Source organism: Gigantopelta aegis, chromosome 6 (assembly GCF_016097555.1).
Source record: "Gigantopelta aegis isolate Gae_Host chromosome 6, Gae_host_genome, whole genome shotgun sequence".
In the NCBI taxonomy this organism is placed as follows: Eukaryota; Metazoa; Mollusca; class Gastropoda; order Neomphalida; family Peltospiridae; genus Gigantopelta; species Gigantopelta aegis.
This window is the reverse complement of record NC_054704.1, coordinates 89,665,098-89,680,483: the sequence shown is the minus strand read 5'-3', so window position 1 is coordinate 89,680,483 and position 15,386 is coordinate 89,665,098. Positions and strand designations below refer to the sequence as shown.

Below are 15,386 nucleotides of genomic sequence, written 5' to 3'. Positions count from 1 at the left end.
GATATCAATTATATACACCAAAACATAAGTTAAGCATAATATAAATAGAACCTGCAATTCTAAAATATTACAAAAAGCAACAAAAAACCTAGCTATTGTAAGATGAACTGTTGTGGGACAGATAAATTGTATATGTAATGCAGACTTGCTTAGAATGGTATGTAAATTCACTTTTTATGTTTGTAAGACTTGTGTGTAATATAAAAATATTCAAAATATCCATGTAAATGGTTTAGACAGCATGTACTGCACCATATTTAAGTAATGCTGCTTTCAGATATTAAATACAATACAATAATAAAAGGATCAGAATGTTTTAGGTACGGTATGTATATATACACATGTACATAGAGAATTACGTATATCGGGAACTGTGTAACTTTTGCTGGTGAGTATACCCCCGGTACTATATCCATACCACATATATTGCATTGCTTTGTGGTTTGTTATTATGAACATGTAATTAAGCATGAATAGCATTCATAATTTGGTTTTAAACCTGTTCAAAATATGTCTGGATGTTAACTTGAACATTGCCATGCAGTTTTTTTCATATACTATGTTTGTAATACTCAGGACATTTCAAATTCATTGACTCACTATGCTTAGTCAGATACCAAAAATGTATTACTTTTTGGTGGAATACATTCACCAGTAACCCAGCTTTAAAGTAAAAGCAGTGATATAGTCCAGAATTATTTTCAAATATTTTTAAAATTATGTGGAACATTCACCGTGATCAGAAATTTGCCCTGTTAAAAATAAATAGGGGCCTACACTCAAACGTGCCCTACAGGCACACCCACCAACAGATTGCCTGCAGACAAGCTGATTTGAATATGTCTATGTATAGGCTTCAAAGATATACTCATCTTGAAAAATCCCGGGGGGGGGGGGGGGGGGGGGGGGGGTTATAGTGGGCCCACGGTCTAATACCAAAAGGAGAATATATTAAACCAAAAAGTGGGTTGGTTTTGGTTGGGTACGTTTCGGTTTGGGTACGTTTCTCGAAAGGGCGAATAACTCTAACATTCGGAAATACATTTTTTTTCACGTGGTGTTTGTTTTTATTTACAATATAGCTTACTTGGTATCAATATCGCATTACCGACAAATATTTCGTGTTTAATTAGGTGTGTAATGTATTTCTGAGGTATATCAAAGATCAAAGGAGGATTCCTATCGCCATCAAGGATCGATTACGACTGAATATGATCCTGTTTATATGTGTATTGCTGTATCTTCTGACTTCGACTTTGACATCTAAGCCGGCGGCAGGGAGGCTGCAATGGGATCCCAGTGGATATGTTATTTTTTGCCCGTGCATGGGTAAACAGCAGCAACATAGCAGTTGTCTAATTATTTATTTATTTATTTATTAACTGTTCAAACACACACTATTTTAAAGGGACATTCCTGAGTTTGCTGCATTGTAAGATGTTTCCGACTAATAAAATATTTCTACGATTAAACTTGCATATTAAATATATTTTCTTGTTTAGAATATCAGTGTCTGTATATTCAATGTGTTTCTGGTCGTCTTAATATTTCTAAGAAGCCCAAACAGGATTTTGTCTGCAAATAATTTCATACGTACTAAAAAACTATATTTTAGGAAATAAGATGAAATGTAACCTAAAGTACTAATCAAAGTTATACCCAGGTGATTTTCCAGTCTTATATATTATGTATGAAAATCTCTGGAATAAAAACCATAAAAGTGTGTCAGTATTATCATGACCTGTTATGGTTTTCAAACAACCGGTACCTAAAATGACAATAAATGACCTGTTATAGATAGAAATATGAGTTTTATTTACAATTTTACTGCAAAACATATGTAATATGAGACAGACTATAACACTAAGTTTGATATTGAACACACCTGAGACCACCTCTCTGCTTAGCTTAGTACTTGTGACTTCACCTGTGAAGTGTAATCAATATAAACCTGGGTGTTATAGTCTGTTCCAAATTACATATGTTTTGCAGTAAAATTGTAAATAAATCTCATATTTCAATCAATAACAGGTCATTTATTGTCATTTTTTCTACCGGTTTGAATACCATAACAGGTCATGATAATACTGACACATTTTTATGGTTTTTATTCCAGGGATTTTCATAACTAATATATAAGACTGAAAAATAACCTGGGTATAATTTTGATTAGTACTTTAGTACAAATATTAGAATGATCAGAAACACGTTTAATATCCAGCCACTAATGTTTTATGCAGAAAAATATATATGATATGTAATTACAATCGTTAAAAAAGTATCCGTTAATAAATAACATGTTAAAAATTACAGCAAACTCAGGAATGTTCCTTTAAAGGAGTGTCATGGGTTTGAACTTTGATGCCAATGTGAATGTAACTTGTAAGACGGACATCCGTTTTGCATAATTACATATTAAAGACATTTTCTTGTTTACAATGTCAGTGACTTTATAAACAAAGTGTTCATCCTAATGTTGTGGGAGTCCATCCACCACAGCCATCAATGAGGCAAAGTTCCAGCAATGAGCTACCTTTCGATCAACTAAGTCAAATCACCACAGCCATCAATGAGGCAAAGTTCCAGCAATGAGCTACCTTTCGATCAACTAAGTCAAATCACCACAGCCATCAATGAGGCAAAGTTCCAGCAATGAGCTACCTTTCGATCAACTAAGTCAAATCACCACAGCCATCAATGAGGCAAAGTTCCAGCAATGAGCTACCTTTCGATCAACTAAGTCAAATCAACCAAGTAGCTCTATTTCATTTTCGATGAACCGTTCTAAATTATATATCAAAATTACCTTCATAAAATTTCGCAACTTTTTTTGTTTGACTTTAATCCTACGGGACATTTGCTAAATTCAATATAACCAAAAACCAACCCTCTCCCACTACCGACCCTGTGTTTCATAGATTGGACAATGTACATCATGGCTTTTGATGTATTAGTTGTTTTATGGAGTAGCAGTCCTCTTTGGCCTTGCAAGAGCAGGCTGTCCATTGATCCTACTTTTTTTCTTCAAAATACCACTGGTTCTGCATGACACCCGAGACTTGTTCAAGGAGGGTCATCATTGCCCATTCACTCAGTTTGCCAATGATGGTTTCTCTTTATACCAACAGGCCAGGACGTAGCCTAGTGGTAAAGCAGTCAGTCTGGGATCGATCCCTGTCAGTGGGCCAATTGGCCTATTTCCCGTTCCAGCCAATGCACCACGACTGGTATATTAAAGGTCGTGGTATACATGTGCTATCTTGTCTGTGGGATGGTGCATATAAAAGATCCCTTGCTACTAATGGAAAAATGTAGCAGGTTTCCTCTCTAAGACTTTGTCAGATTTACCAAATGTTTAACATTCAATAGCCGGTGATTAATAAATCAGTGTGTTCACTTTAACTTTAATTATGTTCATAACACGATGAACATAAAAAAATAACAATCCTTAATTAGAAAAAAATGTGCATATTGTGAGAAAGGGTTTCTTTTTCACACTTTAGATGTAATGGTCTCTGTGTCTCCATCTATTTGCATAGCATTAGGCTTAAAAGGTGCAAGCAACTGGGGAATAGGTACTACATAACATTTTAGCTGATTTTGAGAGGCCAGTGCCCCTATGGCCTCTTGCTTCTAGCATCTATGCCTGGAATAGCACCATTAATGTTTTAACAGCATCTGACACAATACAAAGTCTGTAAATATCATCACTGAAATGTAAATTTATTTTTGCAGGTCGCTTTGGTAACCAGGCAGACCATTTTCTTGGTGCTTTAAGTTTTGCCAAGAAAATAAATCGTACCCTGGTTCTACCTCCTTGGAGAACATATGTAAGTATGAGTGTTGTATTGAGGCTTCTTAAAATGAAGTAATTTACATTAATGCTGCAATCTCCAGTATAATTTTTATAATTTAGGTAACCATTATGAATAGATCATTGACATTAATTTTCTTACAGTCATATGCATTGTACCAGGGCCCAGATTTGTAAAGCTGTTTTAGTGCTACGATATGATAAATTCATAGATGGGTATGGCTTGCGTCTTTGTGATGTTATAGTTTACGATGGTTTTACAATATCTTAGAGCTTTGATAGGTTTGAAAATCTGTGGCCAGGCAACAACATTTCACACAAATCATTCTGTTCTCGTGTTCGTTCAGGGAACATTTTGTTCAGTATGGCATCGTAATTGGCTATGTGAGTTACAGATATCACTACACAGATCGCTACACAATATTTAAACATTAAACCATAGTTGCTCATCAATTTTCAACTGACTAGAAATATTGCTAATCAAGATTTTGTAAACTAAATGTTCCCTGCCATTATGTGACATCAGATTCAAACAAACCACCAATCTGTTATGTGATGAACTGTTAATATACTCTTCAAAAAAAGTAGGGGAACCTGAAATATTAATATCAACTATTAGACCACAGACATCCTTTTAAAGAACATTCAGGACTGTTTATCAACAAGTCGAAACACATTCCATAGTTTGCACATTCATCACACAGTTGCCACATACACATGCGTTGGGTGTCATTATTGATTTTGACAATTTCCAGGAAGGTCCATTAATAACTGTGGAACATTATTTCTGTCAATCGTTTTCATTCTGTTGATCATACAGTTATTGTTTTGTTTTTGGTCATTTTTATTGTTTGAATTTGCGATTTACTGATTAAAAAAACGTCAGCTTTCAAATTTCACTTCTGACCCCAATCATCCGTACAAGATCTTTGGTGGTCATAAAACCTACTGTAATACTGAACTACCGGTTGTAATTTTGCCCAATTAATTCACTATTATCATATAACCATGTCCCACAGCTAATATACCTTCCAATTTTGGCAATTGTAAATTCTTATTAAGAGTTCCACTACTTTTTTTGAAGAGTATATATTCTAAAATTAAAAGTTGTGGATTACTAGAATGGTTTTCATGTAAATCCATGTATATTCCAGGAATATTATTATTTTGGGACACTCAATGTGCAGCATATTTGTTGTCAAATTGAAACATGTTGCAAAGCATTCTATTTAAAATACATTTTTAATGTCATTTTAATACAGTGCCTCAGTGTAGACTAAAAATCACAGATCTATGTACCAAATATTTAAGACATAATATCCAGCAGTGTGTGCTCCTGCCCTTTCAGAAAAATGTTCCGTTTAACGACTGGTTTAAGACTGAACCATTAAAGAAGTTTCACCGCGTTGTCCTAGCCGAGGACTTCATGGCCAAGTTGGCGCCGATTCACTGGCCTCCTGGGCGCCGCAGTGGCTGGTGTTGGTTGCCGTCCAACGACAAAGATAGGAAGTGTGCCATGAAAGAAGGTGTGGAGAACTTTTTTTATAAAATCAACTTTTCCTTGGGTTTACAGTTTTATTGTTTAACAAGATATAATGCTGTTAATATAGATTTGGGTTATTATATTAGTTATATATAATTTGCATAATGGTAGTTTGCTGATAACAATTTTTATTAATGTTTGTCTTGAAGTGTAAAGATTATGCCTTACTGTACTCAAATAATGTCATTTATTCATAATATTTTTAATTGCAAAATGTGTAAAGTGTGATCAACAAGGTTAAACCTTTTTTAACATCATAGTTATCATGTGCATTCTGCACTCAGTGTCTACCCATAATAATTCTTAGATGACCGGTACATGACAAAGATTTTTCTGTTTATTTTGTATTTTTATTAAGGATTCTTGGCAGGGTTTCTGCCAAGAGGGTATGGAGGGTAAAAGTAAATGTTAAATCTTGAAAATTAATGGATATATTTTTAACGATTTTTACATAGATCATAGAGAACTGCTCAACATGAAATGCAGTGTCCAATTTCAAACATTTTGAACCCATAACCACCTAGTAAGAGCACTTATAGTCATTATTACGCACCTTCAAATTAATTTCTAGCAGAAAGTCTGCTTGGTATAAGCAGGAATTATTTCAGATAGCAGCACATTACAAATTTATTATTTATGTCAAAGAAATGTGTAAAAATTTAGAAATATGGAACTTGCAATTTTGATAATTTAACTGGTATTTTTGCAAGTTATTTTATTTTTAGTTTATGATTACTCTGTTTTAGGCAACCCATTTGGTCCTTTTTGGGATGGCCTTAAGGTGGATTTTGATGACTATGTGATTTACAATATTGGTTATTCCGACACGAACACCTGGCAGAAAGTGTAAGTTAGCTTTGTTAACTAGCCCCGAACTGTCAGTTCTCAAAATCACAGAAATGTTAAATCATGATTTAGCGTTTCTTACTTATAATACCAACATACAAACTTTGATTCTAGTTTTCTTGTTAAGTATTCAGTTTTTGTCTCACCTTTATGATGTTAGTTTGTTTTGTTTAAATTCACTACTAGAGCATATCACCTTTATGAAGTAAAAAGGTGGAATATACCATAGGTGTTAATATTAGCTCAGTGTTCAAGTTTCTCATTTAGATCCATTTCTTACAAACTATAAGTCTTAGATGAATGAAACTTGGTTTTTAATTGTACTTATGGATGTTCACCATAATAAATATATATTTTTTTTTTTTACTTATATTAAAATTGCATTTTTTTTTTTTTTTTTTTTTTTTTTTTTTTTTTTAACATGAATTGAGCTGAACATTATGAATGCCACATCGAATAAGATTATTGTAAGTGAGATATTTAATTTTGAGAATTTTTGCTGTTGTTGTTGGTGTTAAAAATCAGTAAATTATTTTGCTTCCAGCTATCCCCCTGCCAAATACCCAGTGATGGCGTTCAAGGGAGCCCCCGCCTCATTCCCAGTCCAGGAGGAGGACGTGGCCCTGCACCGCTTCCTCGAATGGTCAGACACAGTCGAAGACGAGGCTCTTGGTTACATCAATAAACACTTCCCAGGGGATGTCTTTGTAGGAATACATCTTAGAAACGGCCCAGACTGGGTTCGTATGCTACCAGTGTTGTGTTTGAATGATCATTAATAATAATTTAACTGCAATTGAGTCAATACATTTTTTACTTCCATTACTTCTAATTTGTCCGTACATACAATTGTAGCTGGCTGTTCACCTGACTGATTTAAAAAAAAAAAAAAGAATAAAAAGTTAAAATTAGTTTGTTCGTGAAACCAAATTCATTTATTAACTCTTTCACCACGACAGGCCGGTATACCGGCTAGCGATATCCAGTGCCTCTCAGCACGACAGGCCGGTTTAGCGGCTTTTAACACCTGTTCATATTTGGCGCCGAGTGACACGTCAATATTATAATTAGATAAAATCTCGCGCGACCAAAGCTGCCATGTGACACACTGTAATGGCTGCACCCATGTTCTAGCGAATTTTGAATGAGTTTTTCCAAGTTTATACTGATATTCTGACTGTAATTAAACATGAACCGAGGTGATGAAATTTTGTCTGTTGAAAACAATGGTTGCGATTCAGATGACGGGTTTTTCGATGATGAAATGTGGGATAATATGGACTTTGGTGCATTTGATTTAATCGAGATTGGCGATCGTGAAAGAAATGTCATTCAACATGGCAATTTAGAAGAAAATGATACCGATGACGAGTTACAAGATGACTTGCCACTGTTTTACCACGCGCCTGAGTTTACCTGGACACATGAGCCATATTCAGTTACCTGCAGATCAACGTTTACTAAAAATCCGGGGCCCGTAAAAGTGTTTGACGTTAACACAAACGCCATAAAGTACTTTTCGCTATTTTATATAATAATTGTGTAATTTACCAACATGAATGCCAAAAAAAAGCGTGATACAGATCCTGCTAACAACAAAGGTGTGTGGTATGATGTTTCTGTTGATGAAATGAAAGCTTATTATGGCTTGTTAATTTTGCAAAAGCATTGTAAATATATTTTTAAAATTATAATTGGAATGTTAATTAATTAATTATTCAACAAGAAAAACATTTGTACTGTTGTTTTTTTAAATTACCAGTCCAACCTACTCAAATAGGTGAATAATATGCATAGTTTACCTGTAATTACCAGATTTATACCTGTTGAATCTAACATTTTTAAAGAATTTTTTTTTTTATCTAGACAGCTGTCCATTCACCTTTCTGGAAATGTATAGCCTATAACTAAAATTAATGATAAAACAAGTAGTTTTATCCTTTAACAAACATGATCATAAATCTGATATTTAAACTCAGTGTGCAGGGAAGGTCAAGGCTGTAAAACTTAGTGGTGAAAGAGTTAATCATCAGCTATTTGATATCAACCATTTGGTAATTCTGAAATATAGTCTTAGAGGAATCCCACTACATTTTTCTATTAGTAGCCAGGGATGTTTTATATACACCATCCAACAGACAGGATAGCACATACCAGTTGTGGGGTACTGGTATGAGAGAATGGATTGTTCTACCGAGTTGATTCGATGCCACGACTTGAGCACTTCAGTTTTGTATCTTTATCATGGCACAAAACTTTATTTGTATATATGGTGCTGAAATGAATGATTTAAAGAATTACGTTATTGACGCTCTAGTCTGAAATACTCTAGTTGAATTGTGTTTAATATAGTTTATGTCACGTGACCTGTATGTTTGGTGAGTGACCGAAAATATATATAAGAAATATATCTAGTCATATCTCGCCAATGTAGTTAGTGATTGCAGGATACAATGTTCTCTTGTCAATGTGTAGTTTTTCTCCAATGTGGCAATTCATATATGTTTCATATCAGTGGATTTATTTTAGCCTGACTGAAGTTTTAAAATATGTCAAAGTACTGTTGCATGTATTTTCCAGGCCAATGCATGTGAGCATGTTGGTGAAGTTCATAGTTACATGTCCAGCCCTCAGTGTCTGGGCTATTCAGGGGAGGTAATTGTGACAGGGAAACTTTGTTTTCCTCCAAAGGATGAAATTTTAAGGTTTGTAGTTTTGATTAATTCTTTTCTGATTTGAAATATAGAATTTCCAGTTTGAATTTTAGTATTCCCTGTCTTTAATTTTAAAATGGGTAAACAGAATGTAACCTTTTTCTTTCTTCAAGTTAACTAGTATTTATTGCATTGCATTTAGCAACTCATCAACATATATTCAGAAATAAATGCAATATAACTTTATACATTATGTTCGGCATATTTGTTGAAAGTGTTGCTATTTTGTTGTTTTTGGGGGACATTAAATTGAATAGTGACAGTAAATAACTAACATGAAGTCATATATGTGAGGTAAACTGAAAATATCAATTTTGTGTGTGTAATCACTAAAATTCATAAATGCCATGAACATCGAGTCACATTTAATAGCATGGTCACACTACTAATGTGTCGGTGAAATATCCCCTGAAAATATATTCATTTATCTTGGAGAGTACCTTCTTTAACCAGCTACTTAGAAAGCATATCCCTTATATTATCATTGTTTTGCTATATTATTGAATTATGACTAAACATTAATTTATTTCTAATACAAGCTGTTTAAAATATCTATTAAAAAAAAAACAATTTGTAGTAGTGAATTGTTTCGTGAATTTGAAGTTAACAGTGGAAGTATACTGAAGTTAGTGAAAACTCAATTATAGACCACTAAAGTTTTCATCAAAACACCCTTTGAACAGGATTATAAAACTGTTTCGTGCCGTGTTTCACATGCGCCAAATCACCGTAAGAACTTCTCACATATTTTTTCATTTGGCTCATAATTCCCATGGGAAACGTATTGCAAAACACATAGCACCAAACCCCCCCCCCCCCCCACCCATTACCGACCATGGTTGGACTGCCTGTGCTCTTTTGCAACTACCAGCAGTCCCTTCTTTCTGTTATGAACGGAGGAATTGGTGTGAGCCAAAACTTGCACCCATGACAGGCATGTGCTACAACAACTTGTTCTGAATGTGCACATAAAACTCTAATTCAAGTCCAGTGTTTGACTAATGTTTGATAAAGTCACTAACCCTCCAAAAAGCTTTGGCTAGTGCCCTATGTATTATAGTAATACTGTTGATATTCTCCACTAGCTCAGACCAAAAATTCACTATTTGCTACGTCATGTTACAGCAAAACTATGTTTTTCTCAAAATGAGATAAATGGTTATTTATCATTTTTAGAAATGATGTAAGACAAAAAAATGGGCTTTATAAATTCCACTCTTAAAGTTTTATTTGTGATGGAATAATAACAACGTTATTTTTGACAAATGCATCGCTAGATAGATGTGATATTCTTTTTGTTATATTACTTTGCAGGCTGTTGAAGAATGTAGTCATATCAACAAAGGCCAAAGTTGTGTACGTGGCCACTGATAAAGATCCAATGATAGATGAAATAAAGGAACATCTAAAGAAACAAAAGGTAGTGATATTATTTTGGTTATTGGTGATCTCTTGCTATTTGTTTTAGAGGGGTTCCGTTCTGTACGAGTAATTAAAATGTTTTTTTGAAAAACATCAGTTTCTGAGCTAGCTTTAGTATACCGAGGGTAAAGTTTAACTGTAGTTAATTTTTGCGGGCATATATGTAGTAGGAATGGAAAGCTATATAATTTGAATAAATAAATATAATTGCTTTCTGATGTGCCGACATTTGTTTCAAATTTCTCATTTTAATACATTGCTGATATATGTTGTGACATTAATTGGAAACCAGTAGGGTTTTCACTGGGAAAGAAACCCATGTAAGCAGAATTCAGTTATTATATACGAGATTTTGAATGTTTTTGCTCTGATGAGGATGCAATGAGAAATTTTAAGACTTAAAAACATTTGAAATTTGTTTTTAATAGATTTTCTCATACCGGTACATCGTAATAGCAACTAATGGTTTGCTAAATAAAAATTATGATTTTATATCATTATTCATTTCAGGTTAAAGTATTTCACCAAGACCCGTGGTTACCACAGATTGACTTGGCCATCCTTGGCATGTCTGATCAATTTATTGGCAATTGTGTTTCATCATTCACAGCATTTGTTGCTCGAGAAAGAAAAGCTAAAAATTTACCAACATCATTTTGGGCTTATTCTTAACGTGTCCTATAACTAGGTTTTATTTTTTTCAGTAAATTGCTTTGTTATTAAGTGCTTTTTCACGTAAGACATTTTAATTAAATTAGTGTTATAGATTTTAGTCTTCTTTTGTTCAAATGGAAATTTAATTTAAATCTAAATTATTTATTTTATTTTGTGATGTTTTTTCATAAGCAAGATAACCACTATTATCTACTTGCAAACGGAGAAAGTAAAAAAATAAATAAAAAACAATGGCAGTTTAGGTAAGATACATGTATGTAAAAAGAATAATTTATTACAAGAATATTTTCTTTTCTAGTTAATCTGACCTCAAACAATGGCATATCCCCCTATGATATTAGTCTGGTCTGAACATCCCAACAGCCAATGGGATGGCTAAAATCTTCTGAGTTTTCTCCATTATAATAAACTGTACTCAGTGCATCAGAAAATGTAACATTTATTATAAATAAATGATAATGATGTTCAGTCCATTGACAACTACCCTCTAGATCCATTAGCCTCCACTGTCATGGTGTTTGGAAATAGGAAGGGCATACACATATCTTTGACTCAACACAAACACACATATACATACACACACATATACAGTGAAACCTCGATAATCCAGACTCCAGTAGTCCGGAACCCTGCCTTACGGACAGCAAAACCAAAAAACAAACTTCTTATGTTGTAAATGTGTTCGTTAATCCAGAAATTCAGCTTCCGGAACCGGATGGCCATTATTCAAAACGAATTGTAAAAAATAACAGCTTACTGCTTCGTTTAACCGGAGGCCATTTAAGAATTTGAAACCGTTTGATCGCAGATTAATTAGTAACTGCACCATTGTTGTGTGAACCGTAGCCGCCAACATGGCTGCACAGGGTATCACACCTCAGTTTTGTTTGAAGCGTGGCTGCGTAGTGTTCACTTATCTGCGGTCGTTAACACATGCCTTTGAACAGTTAATTAATAGGAATTGTCTATGCTTGGGAATGCTGGTTTGAGCAACAGTAATCAACTGGAGATTGCATAAAACATCCGTGGATGTTACTTTGACACAAATCGCTTTTTATTGTCATGGCTAGCCAACAGAAAAAACGAAAACGTCACGAAATTACAGCATTTGATTGGCTGAGAGCGTTTGATCGGCAAATGAAGTCACGCGGCCAACATGTGATTCTCCTTGTTGAAAATGCCGCCAGTCATTCGTGTAAAGATACGGCATTGTCTCGTGTGAAAGTGCATTTTCTTCCCCAAAATACCACTGCACATATCCACATGGATGGCGGTATAATTCATGCTTTCAAAGCTCACTACAGAAGGTATTTAGTTCGGCTCTTTCTAAAATGTGTTGAAGATGGGGAAGCACAAGTGGTCAACTTGAGACAGGCTGTGTACTGTGTACTGTATACAATGTATGTTTTAAAAATATAATGTGTAGTTGAATTTTATATCTTTTACTTTTTTATTAGTGGTTTGTAATTCAAGGGAGATTACTCTATGGACGATTCAGTACTCCGGAAATTCGTTAGTCCGGACGTTTAAAAAAAACCCAACATACTGTTCGGATTATCGAGGTTTCACTGTATACATATATATACACACACACACACACAAACTCTCACATACACATACACACACGTGCACACACACACATTACATATTGTCCATGTTTTTTGTTACCTTTTTGTGGTACTATTATATGTGATTACAATTAACTGTTCTATATAGGTATTTAAAACCACTAGTCTGCTACCAATGCCAGTGAAGGTTGGTAGTGAAACTTCTCCAGTATTGGTAGACATTTTTAACTTTTGAAACATATTCTTATTTGTATATTACTAAGAAGTTACTCCATTACAACTTCTAACAAAACATAATACGAACTTTTACACTCATCTGTAAGTTAACTGAATACTTCACAAGTTAGAACTTTTACACTCATCTGCAAGTTAACTGAATACTTCACAAGTTAGAAAGATATTTATGCAATACAATCTTTGTTTGTAGGGTAAATAGCAGGTCCTACAGGCAGGGGGGTGCTGGGGGGGGGGGGCTCTAGGCCCCCAATAATTCTTAATAAAAAGTATTGTTGGTACTAAATATTAACACAGAGATGAATTTTACTTGTAGAATGCAGGAAATTGCATTTCAGGACATCTAGTTTTTTAAATTTTACGGGGGAGTATATCCTCGAACCCCCTAGAAATTTTGCTTTGTACCCTCGATCTCAGTCAGCTCCCCCCCCCCCCCCACCCCCCAATGTCTACTTGCTTCCACTGTGCTTGTCCTATATGATATCATTTCTGTTTTGACTTGCAAGATTCTAGTCAAATTCGAAACATCACCATCAGACTTTGAAATTCAGGTCATCTTGTCACAGTAATATTATACAAATTATAACAAAGTAAATACCTCATAACGATCAATTTTGTAGTGGCACTACTGATTGCCATGGTGAATTTCGAGGACTGGATCATACATTCCATTTTGAGAATTTAATTAATCTAATTTCATCTAGGCCTGTGTTACAACTGTCAAGCTGTGACCAGGATCACATTCCTGCCTGTAGTTGGGTTTATTTTACACTTATTTATTGTAAATACAGTTGAATCCTGTAGGCCCGAACCCTGTTGGTGCTCGAGAAAGTGTTTGACCTATCAGGTAGTTCAACCTAACCTAATGTGTAACTTGGGACTTGTTCGAGTGTTGGGGTGTATTTGACCCTTCCGAGTTCGACCCACCGAGATTCTACTGTATCTTTATATTTGTTATCAGAAGGCAAGTTTTAAGCTGGACAAACACAAATTGTTAATCATTTGGTGAATTCTCTTTCAAAATGTGTAGTCAAATTAAAAAGATCCCATGTTGCTGCCAATCCACAGATCGCGGCCAGTTGTGGAACACTGGCTGGAACGAGTAATAGCCTATTGACAGGGATCGATCCTAGACTGATCATGCAGTGAGTGAGTGAGTGCTTTACCACTAAGCAGGGCTTCTAGATTATGGTAGCCCCACTCCCATGGTTAGTGATATTCAGTGTTGAAAACAACTACTATAATTAGCCCAACGGCTAGTGGAAAAAAAACCTTGTCAAATGCTGCATTTAAGTCTTATTTTGTAAACATGAATATCCTGCCCCATCTTCCCACTCCCCAATTTTTAATCATGGCTAGTAAATTGTTTTAATCACTGATCCCATGGCTAGTGACTTTTTATCAAATTCTAGAAGCCCTGCACTAAGCTATGTACTACTCCTGTAATGATTTTGTTCACTCTTCATTGTTGTTTAAATCATTCAGATTTAGAACACGCCACAACATCAAAGCTGTATTTTATTTTAACATATTTAAAAAAAAGAAGAAGCCTAAAATATTTACTAGCCCTGAATTAATTTTGTTGAGTACATTTCTCAATCTGTTTTGCATTGAGGTCCAGTTATCTACTGTTTTTAACTAATATGGATTACACTTGCAGCTAGTTTTATCTGGTTTATTTTCATAACCATTTAGGGTTGCCTAGTCTTTTGCAGTGCCAATGCTTTTTTATCATGAGTTTGTTATATTTATGAGTAGTTACAGAATTGCAGTTTATTTTACATAGATGTTATTTAATTTAATAACTTAAATCTTACTTGATGCATAAATGTATTGAATGCTATCGAAAGTAAATGTCTTTTGACAAATCTGAACTTTTCCATGTTTCTTGTTATTTTGTATTTGTCAAACCATTAAGATATGTACCTAATATATCAGACATTGTCATTTATGGGGAGCTATCACTCTCGCACCCAATCACTCACCTGAGACTAGGTCTAGGAGAGTGATTTAAAGCTCCCCTTAGCATGTGAATTTATATGACAACAATATGGTGATATCTTAAATGGCTCCCTGTAGGCTCCCTATAATTTATTTTAGGGGAGTAAGTAATCACACCCCACAATTGTTTTGACATCAAGGTCTGATATACAGGATAATAAACGAGTTACCAGTTATCAAATTTATATCCTGAGTGAAATAATTTTGTCATGAGCTTTAGCGAGTGACAAGTGAAAATTATTTCACTGGTACTGGGTTTGTTATTCTATTTATTACCCCAGCTATTTTTTTTTTTAAAGCTGTTATTTTCTATATAGCCTACATCGGCTACATGTCCATGTATATAGAAATGTTCTGGGTATTTTATTCACGGTTCACAGATAATTTTCAAAACCCAAAGTTCTATATATATTCTGTAAAAAAAATCTATAATGAATTGCATTAAACTACCATTTTATTACAAGTTTAACACTGAAAACAGAAAGACGTAAACGCAAATGCTTTAAACTATGTGACATCATGGGTGCCGTGCCAAATCGTGATGACGTCATATTTAGTACTGACAAGGT

General features: G+C 34.4%; 1 protein-coding gene across 1 annotated transcript; it reads left to right on the top strand.

Annotated features, from left to right (window-relative positions):
- The first annotated feature begins 1,040 nt into the window (after positions 1-1,040).
- On the top strand, positions 1,041-14,690 carry LOC121375906 (GDP-fucose protein O-fucosyltransferase 1-like). Its single transcript, XM_041503608.1, has 8 exons — positions 1,041-1,329; positions 3,736-3,830; positions 5,163-5,340; positions 6,104-6,203; positions 6,748-6,943; positions 8,784-8,908; positions 10,232-10,337; positions 10,850-14,690. The coding sequence occupies exons 1-8, from the start codon at positions 1,212-1,214 to the stop codon at positions 11,009-11,011; spliced, it is 1,080 nt and encodes a 359-aa protein (XP_041359542.1). The 5' UTR covers positions 1,041-1,211; the 3' UTR covers positions 11,012-14,690.
- The last annotated feature ends 696 nt before the right edge of the window (positions 14,691-15,386 follow it).

Coding starts and splice junctions, on each gene's coding strand:
- LOC121375906 (XM_041503608.1), top strand. CDS start 1,212: ATGATCCTGTTTATATGTGTATTGCTGTATCTTCTGACTTCGACTTTG. Junction 3,831..5,162: donor TACCTCCTTGGAGAACATAT/GTAAGTATGAGT, acceptor CTGCCCTTTCAG/AAAAATGTTCCGTTTAACGA. Junction 5,341..6,103: donor GAAGTGTGCCATGAAAGAAG/GTGTGGAGAACT, acceptor ACTCTGTTTTAG/GCAACCCATTTGGTCCTTTT.